General features: G+C 39.8%; 1 protein-coding gene across 1 annotated transcript; it reads left to right on the top strand.

The window, feature by feature from the left end:
* Positions 1–1,290: 1,290 nt before the first annotated feature.
* LOC147603254 (uncharacterized) lies at positions 1,291–3,522 on the top strand. Its single transcript, XM_086796580.1, has 2 exons — positions 1,291–1,442; positions 1,707–3,522. The coding sequence occupies exon 2, from the start codon at positions 1,721–1,723 to the stop codon at positions 2,921–2,923; it is 1,203 nt and encodes a 400-aa protein (XP_086652706.1). The 5' UTR covers positions 1,291–1,442; positions 1,707–1,720; the 3' UTR covers positions 2,924–3,522.
* The last annotated feature ends 7,623 nt before the right edge of the window (positions 3,523–11,145 follow it).

The following is an 11,145-nucleotide window of genomic DNA, read 5'->3' as shown; positions in this document are numbered from 1 at the left end:
TGGACTTTGTGGTGGGTAGCTTACACTCTTGAAGTTGGTTCTCCTTCACACTTTTGTACTCGAATGATAAATAATTGGAGTGTCTACTAGTGGACTTTAGTGGGGAGAGTGGATTGGGCTTGTTTTTGTTAGATCAAGTGGCCTAATCATCCATTTGAAAGCTAATCTGCAGTCTAACGAGTAATTCAAAATATATTCCTTTTGTGGAGATAGAGAGATAAAGGTAGTTCAAAAGCTTTAGTTTTTAAATGTATATATATTTTTTTCCATGTGGGTTGGGTCCATGTTCACATTACCATTGGACTTTGGAGGTTTGCAAAAGTAAGAAAATGCAATTTTTGTCCTTGGTAGGAAGGAAATGCCATCCATTTTGAACTTCCAAATGATTATATATATATATTGAATGCCTTACTTGGGGCCGCAAGGCTCAAATATTGAGACTTTTGTTTGTTTCTTCGATTCAACGTTTCAGGCAAGAAAACCACACTTCTCTTCTGGTTATTTGACATCAATGATTTATACAGTTTTTTTTTTAGTTATAAGAGCGGAATATATTTAAAAAAAATGAGGTTACAAGAGCCCATGTGGAAGGTCCATGGGGAGACACTAAGACCAGATGAACCAGAAAGAAAGGGTCAATGATTTATACAGTTTTATTAAGCGAAAAACATTTTTCCCAGCTAGTGGAAAAAGGAAAAGGCTGGAAAAACCTTCGTTTAATTGAAAAAAAAACTTTTGTGGTTTTATAGCTAAAATTCATTAAAAGAATTGACCGGTTTTCTTCAAGGCAAGCCCAAAATTTGGTCGGCAGTTTTAAATTTCAACCGGTTAAAAATACACTAAAGGCCGGTTTTTTTGACAACCGCCGGTCAAAAATACACAAGAGGCCGGTTTTTGGGTAAATGGTTAATAATACTAACTTCGCTCTAAATCAAAACTTAAACTGATAAGCGATATAAGGTAGTGGCTATCTGTGGTACTAGACGTTAAATAAATGGTTGAAAGGCGTCGCTTTCACCCCATGGGGCCCGGAAAGCGATGGGTTTCACGCGCCGCAGAAGGAGAGGGGGTGGGGCCCGTGGGAGGTTGATGCTGCACGGCCGGGCCACACATGGCCGTCGCTATCAGCTGTCATTTTACTGCCGGCACAGTCAGCCAGGCGTTGAGGTGGCTGCTGGCGTCAGCCGTGGTAGGGCGGGCCCCCCTCACGAGCGCCCTTCCGACACCCTCTCACTATAGACCCCTTGTCCACTTTCCCAAAAATTAAAAACCCTATCCCCCCGCATTTATTTATTTCACCCTCCTGCAACCGTGCTCCTCCTCCCGAGAAGAAAAATTAAAAAAACCCCCTCCCCTCTCCCTATTAATACACAGCTCTGACCCTTCACTCATTTCTTCTACCATCTCCATCTCACTCGCCTTCCGCAGCTTCCTCATTACAGGCAAGCTCTTCTAAACCACCCTTAACCAGTGTTCTACTCACTAATCCCTTGTATATGCCACTAATCCCATCGTTTTACCCAATCTTTACACACAATAATTAGCTGACGCTGTTGGAATGTTCCTAATTATCGCTCTTAGCTTGTTCTTGTTTCACCCTAGTGTAGAGTGATGATTGTTAATCAATTTAGCGGTGATTGGAGTGATGATTTGTGTCGTAAATCGAAATTAACATCCTCAGTCGAGTGCATGGCATGCATGTGCAGGTGGGAGACGTAGAATGTTTCAAGATCCGGGTGTCGTGAAGCCACCGGATGATCAGATCCAGATGGATATGCTGGCGGCTTCAAGCTTGAGCAAACCCAGCAGCAACGAGGCTCGTAGGCCGAGATCAGGGAGCGCGAATCAAGATCCTCAGCAAGCCCTGAAGTGTCCGCGTTGCGACTCCACAAACACCAAGTTCTGCTACTACAACAACTACAGTACAACGCAGCCTCGCCATTTCTGCAAGAACTGCCGGAGGTACTGGACCAAGGGCGGAGCCCTGCGCAACGTGCCGGTGGGCGGCGGCTGCAGAAAAAACAAGAGAGTGAAGCAGAGGCTCATGGGGGGCGTAGATCCCACCTCGCTCGACGAAAGCGCCTCCACCATGCTCGCCAGATTGAGCAGCAACTTCCCGGCCGGCTTTGGCGGCCCCGCCAACTTTAATGGAGACGACGGCGGCCAGCTGCTCAACATCGCCTTCTCTCGCTTCCAAGAGTCTATGCGACTGAGGCAGCAGCAAAACTCAGATAATTCAGCAGGTACTGAGCAAGATAACCACCATGGATCTTTCTTTGACATGGGTTTTCCAGCTATGATGAACAAAACGTGTGGTTCTGGCCTCATGAGCACCTTCGAGAACAATCTGAATGCCAGCATGGGCTACACCACCTTGCCTATCAAATTAGAGCATGATGGCATCTCATATAATCCCAATTATGAGTTAAATACCTTCTTCGATCAGGCCCCTAATCTCCACAACATGAGTGGAACGTCTGCAACAGCCACCCTAGCATCCATTGAAGATCAGCTCTCAAGTTTCTCTAATGTTCCCCCTGTAGATTCCTTCAACCCGGAAGCTTTACCCCAATTGAAGGCCCCAGAGCAGAAGAATCTTCCCTTGCAAAGGCTATCTGAGCAAAAGATGCCCTTGCAGTTGCTCAACCATGGTGGATCTCACCACTCTAGTGACCATGGAGGGCATACCATGATCACAGATTTCCCAACTCATGATGAGCCAGACCAGAAGGTGATTATGGAAGATAAACCGTTGATTAATGTGAATGGGCTCTCCTTGATGCCTGCTGCAACAGATACTTGGCAACAATCAGCATTAATGAATGAGATGTTTTTTGAGCCTCACCATAACCTATGGAGTCATTCAAGGTGGCAGGACATGCATACATTGGCCACTACAACTGCAGCTGGGGGTGTGCTTTAGGCACTACTTCAATTCTTCCCACCAACATCAATTTTTTCCCACAAAACTTAAAGACTGGCTGCAATTTTTTTTGAACAATGCAGCCACTAGTCGTCCTTATGGTGGGTTTTCCTCCTTTTTTTTTTTCCCTTCTTCTTTTTCTGAGAGCATTTTCACCAACCTTTTTTTTGTTTTGTTTTATAACCGTTCTTCTTCCCTTTGCTCAGAAAGGCTTAATAAGGGCAGCGAAAGCTCCCTTTTGAAAGCATGAATAGGTTACATTAAACTGGTGCTCAAGTCCTAGGAGCTATAACCACAAGGGCTGGCTTCAATAAGTTGTTGTAAGGTTACAATATGTAGCGCAGATTTGTACAATAGTCCTATAGTTGGTATGTTTCCTTTTCTTCACCATTGGTTGGAGGATTTGTGCAAGCGTGCCATGCACGCTTGCAAGGTTGGATGGAACATCATGGAAGGCGTCCTTGCAGCCTCTCCGATCTCATATACTGATCCTATATCGTCCTTGACTAAGCTAGTGATCTGGCCAGGGACACCCAACATACATTATGGTTTTCTAGTTATTTAAATTGAGATTTTATTTTTTTTTGTACAGTTAAAAACTTCTCTCTCTCAGCTGTCTCTCAAATTAAGGTCTCAATCTTCTCTCTCTCTCTCTCTCTCTCTCTGTCTCTCAAATTAAGGTCTCAATCTGAGTTTCTCAACGTTTGATGCGCCATTCATGCGTGAAGATGTAACGTTTGGCTTATGGGACATAAATATTTGCCCAACTGGTGCGTGTACTCATGCACGGAATGATTAATCCATATCTACTTCCCATGCTCATTTACTAATTTGTTCATAATCACAGCAAAATAACGGTGCAATATCCTTTGTAGAATTTGACGGGTAACTCCAAAATTTTATATGAAAGGGCTAATTTCAATCTTGCATTTCTTTTGAATATCCCACTACTGTTTTTTTTTTCCCAATATCCTACTTTTTGAAGTCTACTTTTTTTCCTACCCTTCTTACCCCCTTTCTTTTAGATAGCTAAGGGACTAGGGTTTGAAAAGAAGGCCACTCAAGCAAATTTTGTTCACTTGAAGAGTAAGATATCTTATAGATGAGCCTAGTAGGTAACTTTAATGACCAGATGTTTTACGACGAGGAATGATGGTGAAAGCCTATATATTGTTAGTCATGCGCCTCTCATGATAGCCATAGGGGTGACTAGTGAAAATACATCTGATTCATGCTCCTTGCCTTTCTTCACTTTGTTAGTCCTTTAGAGGCTTGACATGTTTTGCGTTTTGAGCATTTAATGGTGGAGCTATTGGAGGATGTGAGCAATTGTCTGCATGATGTAGCTTTTGTTGGAGTAGAAAGAGCCTTGAGGTTCTCCTCTTTCTTTGAGCTTCTTTTCGTCTTCTTGGAGGAAACTAATGATCCCTTCAAGGGTCGGAGAAGGTAGATTCTTGTTGAGAGTAGTGACAAGATTTCCATACTCCTCAACAATGCAATCTTTGAGTTCTTCCCTTTTTCCCCAACAATGCCATAATAGCCAATGCTTTATCATCCTTAGTGATCTGTGCAAGCCCAACATCTTTGGTACAATCCTTTTTCTCCTTCCCGTTGACCACACTCTAAAGACTTTGATCCCTCATGAGATGATACTTGACTTTCATTTGCTAAGTGTGGAAACCATTGCCATTAAATTTATCCAAACTCATTGAGTGAGATGCCATTAATATAATGATAAAGGAAATACTAACCCTTTGATTTTGCACAATAGAGAAGTATCTAATCCTTAACAAAAGAGATTAAGTACTTAATGACACTATGTAAGCATGGTTCGTATAAATCTCCATACTGATGCTATAAAAGCTCAGGGTGATTTAGGCAAGAATAGACATGTAAACATCTACAGAGAAGGCCAAGGAAGCTGAGTACAAATATGTTAAGCCCGAAGAAGTGAGAGCACTGTGGGAGGTAACAACAACAAAATTGCTTAAGTCTAAGGATAATACTATTATTACTATTATTTAGCTTCAACAACAGCTAGCTCATCAATGGACTAAGCCATAGCAAATAGAAGACTCCCCCAATCAAATGAACAAGGTCATTAAAAGGGCACCACACTTGTTGTAGGTAACTCATAGGGCCCCTGCTCAAACCTTCTCCTTGCATTTTTCTTCACTGACCTTGAGCTCGTATCTACAATTTAGCATTAACATTGCAAAAGACCTAAGCCTCAAGGATATGACCTTAATAGCTCAAAACATAGCTAGGTATGTTGATCCTAGAATAATTATGTCTATGTTTCATGTTAGCTTATACCAATCTAACCCTCTGATAATTTATCATTTTACCCTTCATCTAATAGTCCTCATTTTTTGATCTTGGTGCATAGTACTACAAGATTCCACCATTTTGGATGACACGAAATATATTTCTTAGAGCTTTCTATTCTAGAAAACCTAAGTGTATTCCATATTAGATATTATGTAGGTTAGTCTTTAGTGGTTCCAAACATAGGGGTGTGTTGAGATATCGAGCTCAACTAGTGCAAATATGGATGACATGCCAGGATAACACCTTCGGGCTTACACCACTAGCATGGTTGGTGAGACTATGCTACATATGTCGCTAGTGGTTCTCACATGATGTATAACGTCTAATTTGGTTTACTAGAGTTATAGCATAGTTATATTATTGGGTTCACAATATGAACCTTATAAATTTTAGTAGGAAAGTACTTTCTCTTATAGCATGTTCTCTTATATTTATGTTATGATTATAGAGAAGTGAATAAGAAAGAATAAAACTCAACTACCCATCTCACTTTTGTGTGCTTGTCTACTCTTGTGTGTGTGTGTGTGTGTGTAAAGAAGTTTCCTTGCAAGGAGCCTCTCCCCCATAGTCTTCTCATGGTATCAATGCCGATTTGCATAACAAGCTCAAGAGGAAAGAAAGAGGCAATACAGTGGTACATGGGTAAGGGTAACTCCATCTCTTTACCTTTGATTAAGAGGAAAGAAAGAGGCAATAAAGTGGTACATGGGTAAGGGTGACTCCATCTGTTTACCTTTGATTAAGAAATGCAAATCTCTACAAGTAGCTGCTAGTCGAGAGTTCAGCAGCAATAGGCATAAGGGGCAATGCCATATCTTGGGGAGCCTTCTTGAAGTAAAATCGTAATGTATACTATGTTTCAGACCCTAATTTGATCGTGCAAAGTCTTCGTAGATACTCTGCAGAAGTATAGACAGCGATATTTTTTTTACTATATGCATTGTTTTTTTATATTATTTATGTGCATGTTTTGCATAGACTATTGTTTATGTGCATGTATAGATTACTGTGCACAATGGTTTTTTTAAAGTGCCCATAGAGAATTTGGGATCTGTGCATATATGGTAGATGTATATTGATGGTGGCTCCTTTGTTTTGTTTATGTGCATGTATAGAGTATTATGCACATTGTCAATGGTTAATTTGAAGTGCCTACAAAGATTTTGGAATTTGTGCATAGATGGTAGATGTATGTTGATGGTGGCTACATAACAAGTTTACAGTATTGCTAGTAATTGTGAATAAAATGAATCCTTTTTCTTGATGGACTTACGGGTTTTTTTTTCAAAATCAATTAAAAAAACCCCTTCTACAAATGTATTTTTATAAATTTACCTTAAAATTTTGAATTTAAAAAACCCTTCATTTGAACTCACGTGGTATACTTACATATTTTTTGGTGAACCCCCCGAGCAAGAAATCATGCATGGAGGACCATCTAAACCATTTGGCACATATAGCTCTCTCATCAAGTAGATGTCTAAATTGACTAGGTAATAAACCTTCAAGCTCATACATCCATAGATGACATAAATATATTGCCTCATCATAGCATGATGTCAGTGAAGAAAGATTAAAGGTTGGAGTCTTGTGGTGCCATATGTATGTGTGAACTTGGCAAATGATATGTAACATGTGACTCAAAATGGTAGCTCAATATAGAGCAAGTAGAGCCATCTCAATTGAGCGTGAGCACATGTCAAATGATGAGAGTCTAAGATGGTGTCATAGTGATGTCGAAGATGATGATGATAATGAGTAGCACGTCAATCATACAAAGGATATTAATAAAATGAATAGCCCATAACCACGTATGAACAATCTCTATAGAATCCCCCAAAGATGTGTAAAAGAAGCCCAAAACGTGCTACATACATGAACGAGGGCTAGCCAAGCATAAATGCATGCGAACCAAGGCTAGAAAATCCCCAAGTGTGTGAAACAAGCCCACAATGTGCTACGTTATGTGAACAAGCCCATGAAAACATGAAGCGTGTGAAGGCTCTCCATAAGGTGCCCCCAAATGCGTGAACACTCTACAAAGCACACAACTCACATAAGCCCAAAAGAACCAACAATCACCATGCATGTGATCACCCCAAAAACAAACACAATCATGTGAGCACCCTAATAATGCACCAAATCTGCCCAATATATGCACAATGCTCCCATGAAATGGACAAGTTAAAGTAAATGTAAATGGGCAAAAGTCAAAAAGTGTGGATTGGCAAATGAGGGAAAATTTAAGTGTGAATGGGCTAAAAGGTGTGGAAAAGCCAAGGTGCGTGGGGTGTAAAAAGAGAGTTTGAAATGACCCAAGTGGTGTGAAAAGGCAAAAGGGAAAACCCTAAAGTGAAAGAGGGATATGATCATTTTTTTGACTTCCTATTCTCCTCCCACTCACGCTACCAGTGGCCTATTTGTAGCTTCCCTTGAGCTCCATGTGCATGGCGGCTACTCTCTGCACACTTGGCTCTTGAAGTCGATGCAATTAGAGAAAGAGAGTAGCGAGAGAGGGGTGTCCATAGAGCCAAGGAATGTTGCATAGCATGTGGCTATACACACAGTTATAGCTCTTATGCATCTATGCACGGGGCTATTTTTACGAGGTTATGTGCATGGCTATGCATGTGGCTATTCACATGGCTATACGTACAACTATGCACATGGCTAACGCCTGGCTATGCATGTGGTTATGTATGAGGGTATAGCCATGCCAGTAGCTGTAGGTATAGCTGTGCTAGTAGTCACATACTAGGAAAACAAATTTGAACTCTCCCATGTCACACGTAACTCTCTCTCTCTCTCTCTCTCTCTCTCTCTCTCTCTCTCTCTTTTGCCTTGCCAATATTTTCGCCAATCTTTTCACCTCCCCTAGCTTCTCAAAACCTACAAGGAAAAGACCTATTCCTCCTCCTTCCATCTGAGATCTCCCCTATCTCAAGCAAGAAACTCATGCTTTCTTCCCTTTATGTGCTTCCATCTCCCAACCATAAGCGTGGATCTCATGATTTCTTGTGCATAATACATTTTTCCTTATTCCCTACAAGCATAGTTTTCATGCTCAAGGTAAGGTTTTCTCCTCTCTATTCCTCTCATTGTTTTTATTTCATTTATTTAATTAATAATAAAAACATGTAGTTAAATCATATGCATATGTGGGATTAGAAGGATATGGTTAGACTTACCATACTTACCTCTATCTTCTTGATTCTTGTCTTCTTCTTCTCACTTCTTGATTCTTGTCTTCTACTTCTCTTCTCACTTATCTATCTCTAAAAAGAGATTATAATTATTTGTTTTGAAACTCCTTTTTTGGTAGCTAAACTTATTTTTTTAAATAGTTAACTTTATTGTGTTTCCTTGTTTTGCAGGTTTAGGGTTTGTTATTCTTAACTTCATTTCAACAACCAATCAAGAGGTAAGTCTTTCAAGCATTAAGCATAATGCATAAAGGTTTTTATGCTTAAGGCTTATGCATAAGGCCTTATGCACATAATGGTTCTTATGCATTAGGATTTATGCATAATGTCTTTTGTGCATAATGCTATGCATGCCCTAAGCCTGCATAAAGAGAGCATGCATAATGCTATGCATGCATGAGCTCTCTTTATGCATATATATCCACTTTTGATGTTGAAAGTAAACCATACATCAGATCTATACATAGCATGAAATCAAGAGGTATGCATGAGATCTCGTATGCATATGCATAGCAAGATGTATGCATGAAAGCTCTATGCATGAACTCACTTAGCATGAACTCTATTCTTATCGTTTCTCTTATTATACATTAGTCTATGCATTGCTCTCATTTTTTTGACTATGCTATGCTATGAGATCTCTCTTTGCATAATGAGATCGATGCATGAGAGCTCTATGTATAGTTGATGCATAATGAGAGCTACTCATGCATAGGGGTCATGATGCGGCATGCTTACCTCATTTTTGTCTCGTGTTTACCTCATTTTCGTCTCATGTTTACCTCATTTTCTCGTTTTGTGTTGTAGGTCTTGCCTCTTTTGGGCCCAAGCCATCTCAATCACTTGAGGTAATTTCTCAATGCATGCTCTTTTGATATTTATGCTTTTCTTTTTTTCACCCCTGGGTGCTAGGTTTAGGGTTTGCATAGTCTCAATGCATATTTTAGGTTTATGCATGAGACTATGATCTATCCATGAAAGGTATGTATAATGAGAGAATGCATATAAAGAGAGATCTTTATGCATAAGAGCTACCTATGCATGAGAGCTCTTTGAATAGATCTCATTCATGATGTTTATGCATGAGAGCTATGCATAATGAGAGGCCTATGCATGCGAGCACTATGCATAACTTATTGCTCTCATTATGCTAATATTAATATATGCATTTTCTTGTTTTTCATTGTAGGTCTTGCCTCTTTTGAGCCCAACCCATCTCAATCACTTGACGTAAGTTCTCAATGTAGGCTCTTTTGATATTTATGCTTTCCTTGTTTGAACCCCTAGGTGCCAAGGTTTATAGTCTCAATACATAGTTTAGGATTATACATGAGACTATGATATATGCATGAGAGCTATGCATAATGAGAGCATTATGTATAGCTCAATGCATAGCTTATTTCTCTCATTATGCTAATAGTATTATATGTATTTATTAAGCTCTCATTATGGATTAGCCTTAGAATTACTCTCATAATTACCTTATTTTATTGTTTTGTATCATAGGTGTCACCTTTTCTGAGCCCAACTCTTCTCAACTACATGAGGTAAGATTGTTCGCACCCTTTATTTAATAATATATTGTAAATGTTGTAATTTTCATGTATGTGTTAGTTTTTCTTTTTGTTAGGGGAAGGAATGGGAGAGACAGAGGTAGATACGTTTCTCTCCCATTCTATCCCCTTCCCTTTTTTTCCCCAATTTCTCTCGTGCGGCTATGCATGCAGCTATATGCATGGCTCGACGACGACTGTAGCCACGTGTATAGCCGCATGCCCCTAGTGGTGCGTGCATAGCCATGCAAGAGAAATTTGAAACTCCAAATTTACTTTGTTGCAGTTCAGTTGTTGTAGATGCAACTATGCATGCATCCTCTTGTAGAGAGCAGAATGCAAGGACACCTAAAGATACATGGGATATCTTGGTTAAGTTGTATAGCGTAAGTACTCAGACTAGGAAGATGTTGTGGAAGCAAGATCTGCATAATGCAAGGACACCTAAAGATACATGGGATATCTTGGTTAAGTTGTATAGCATAAGTACTCAGACTAGGAAGATGTTGTGGAAGCAAGATCTGCATAATGTGCAAAGGAAACAATCTATCTAGCAATGATTACTCATTGAAGATTAAAGGGCTTACAAATGCCATGGCCCATCACCCCTATTAGAGCACCAATTGATGATGACGACTTAGTGTCAATCACTTGGAGAAGATTATGACTAGTTTTAGACATCTATCAAAACTTGAAAATTATTCTTTAATTTCCAAAACCTTAAATGCCTTTTGATTAGTGTGGAGATAAATGCTAGGAGTAAATCATCCTCTTGTAATGTGCAAGAGCAAACCTTCTACTCCGACATAAGTAGAGGTAGAGGTAGATCTTTATGTAGAGGCTAAGATGCAGGCCAATATGAAAATAGGAATCATGGACAATAACAACTTTCAATTCACAAACACGTGGAAGAGGCCACTATAGAGGAATAGGGAGCCAAAGAGACTGAGTTGGTGGCAAAGAAATCAAAGTGGAAAGAGCATATAGTGTTATTACTATGGAAAACTACGGCATGTAGCAAAGGAATCCTATAAAAATAAAAATGACATAAAAAGTAAAAAGTTATAGTGATGAATCTATACATCATCAGGAAACATGCCAAAGATAGAACTGAGTAGTTATTTGCGATACATTA

Source organism: Cibotium barometz, chromosome 64 (assembly GCF_041138505.1).
Source record: "Cibotium barometz isolate CiBa-2024 chromosome 64, ASM4113850v1, whole genome shotgun sequence".
Classification (NCBI taxonomy): Eukaryota; Viridiplantae; Streptophyta; class Polypodiopsida; order Cyatheales; family Cibotiaceae; genus Cibotium; species Cibotium barometz.
Note: the sequence above shows the minus strand (reverse complement) of the source record. Positions and strands in the feature narration are given on the sequence as shown.

Bases quoted from the DNA above. Each gene is read 5' to 3' on its own strand.
- LOC147603254 (XM_086796580.1), top strand. From the start codon at position 1,721: ATGTTTCAAGATCCGGGTGTCGTGAAGCCACCGGATGATCAGATCCAG.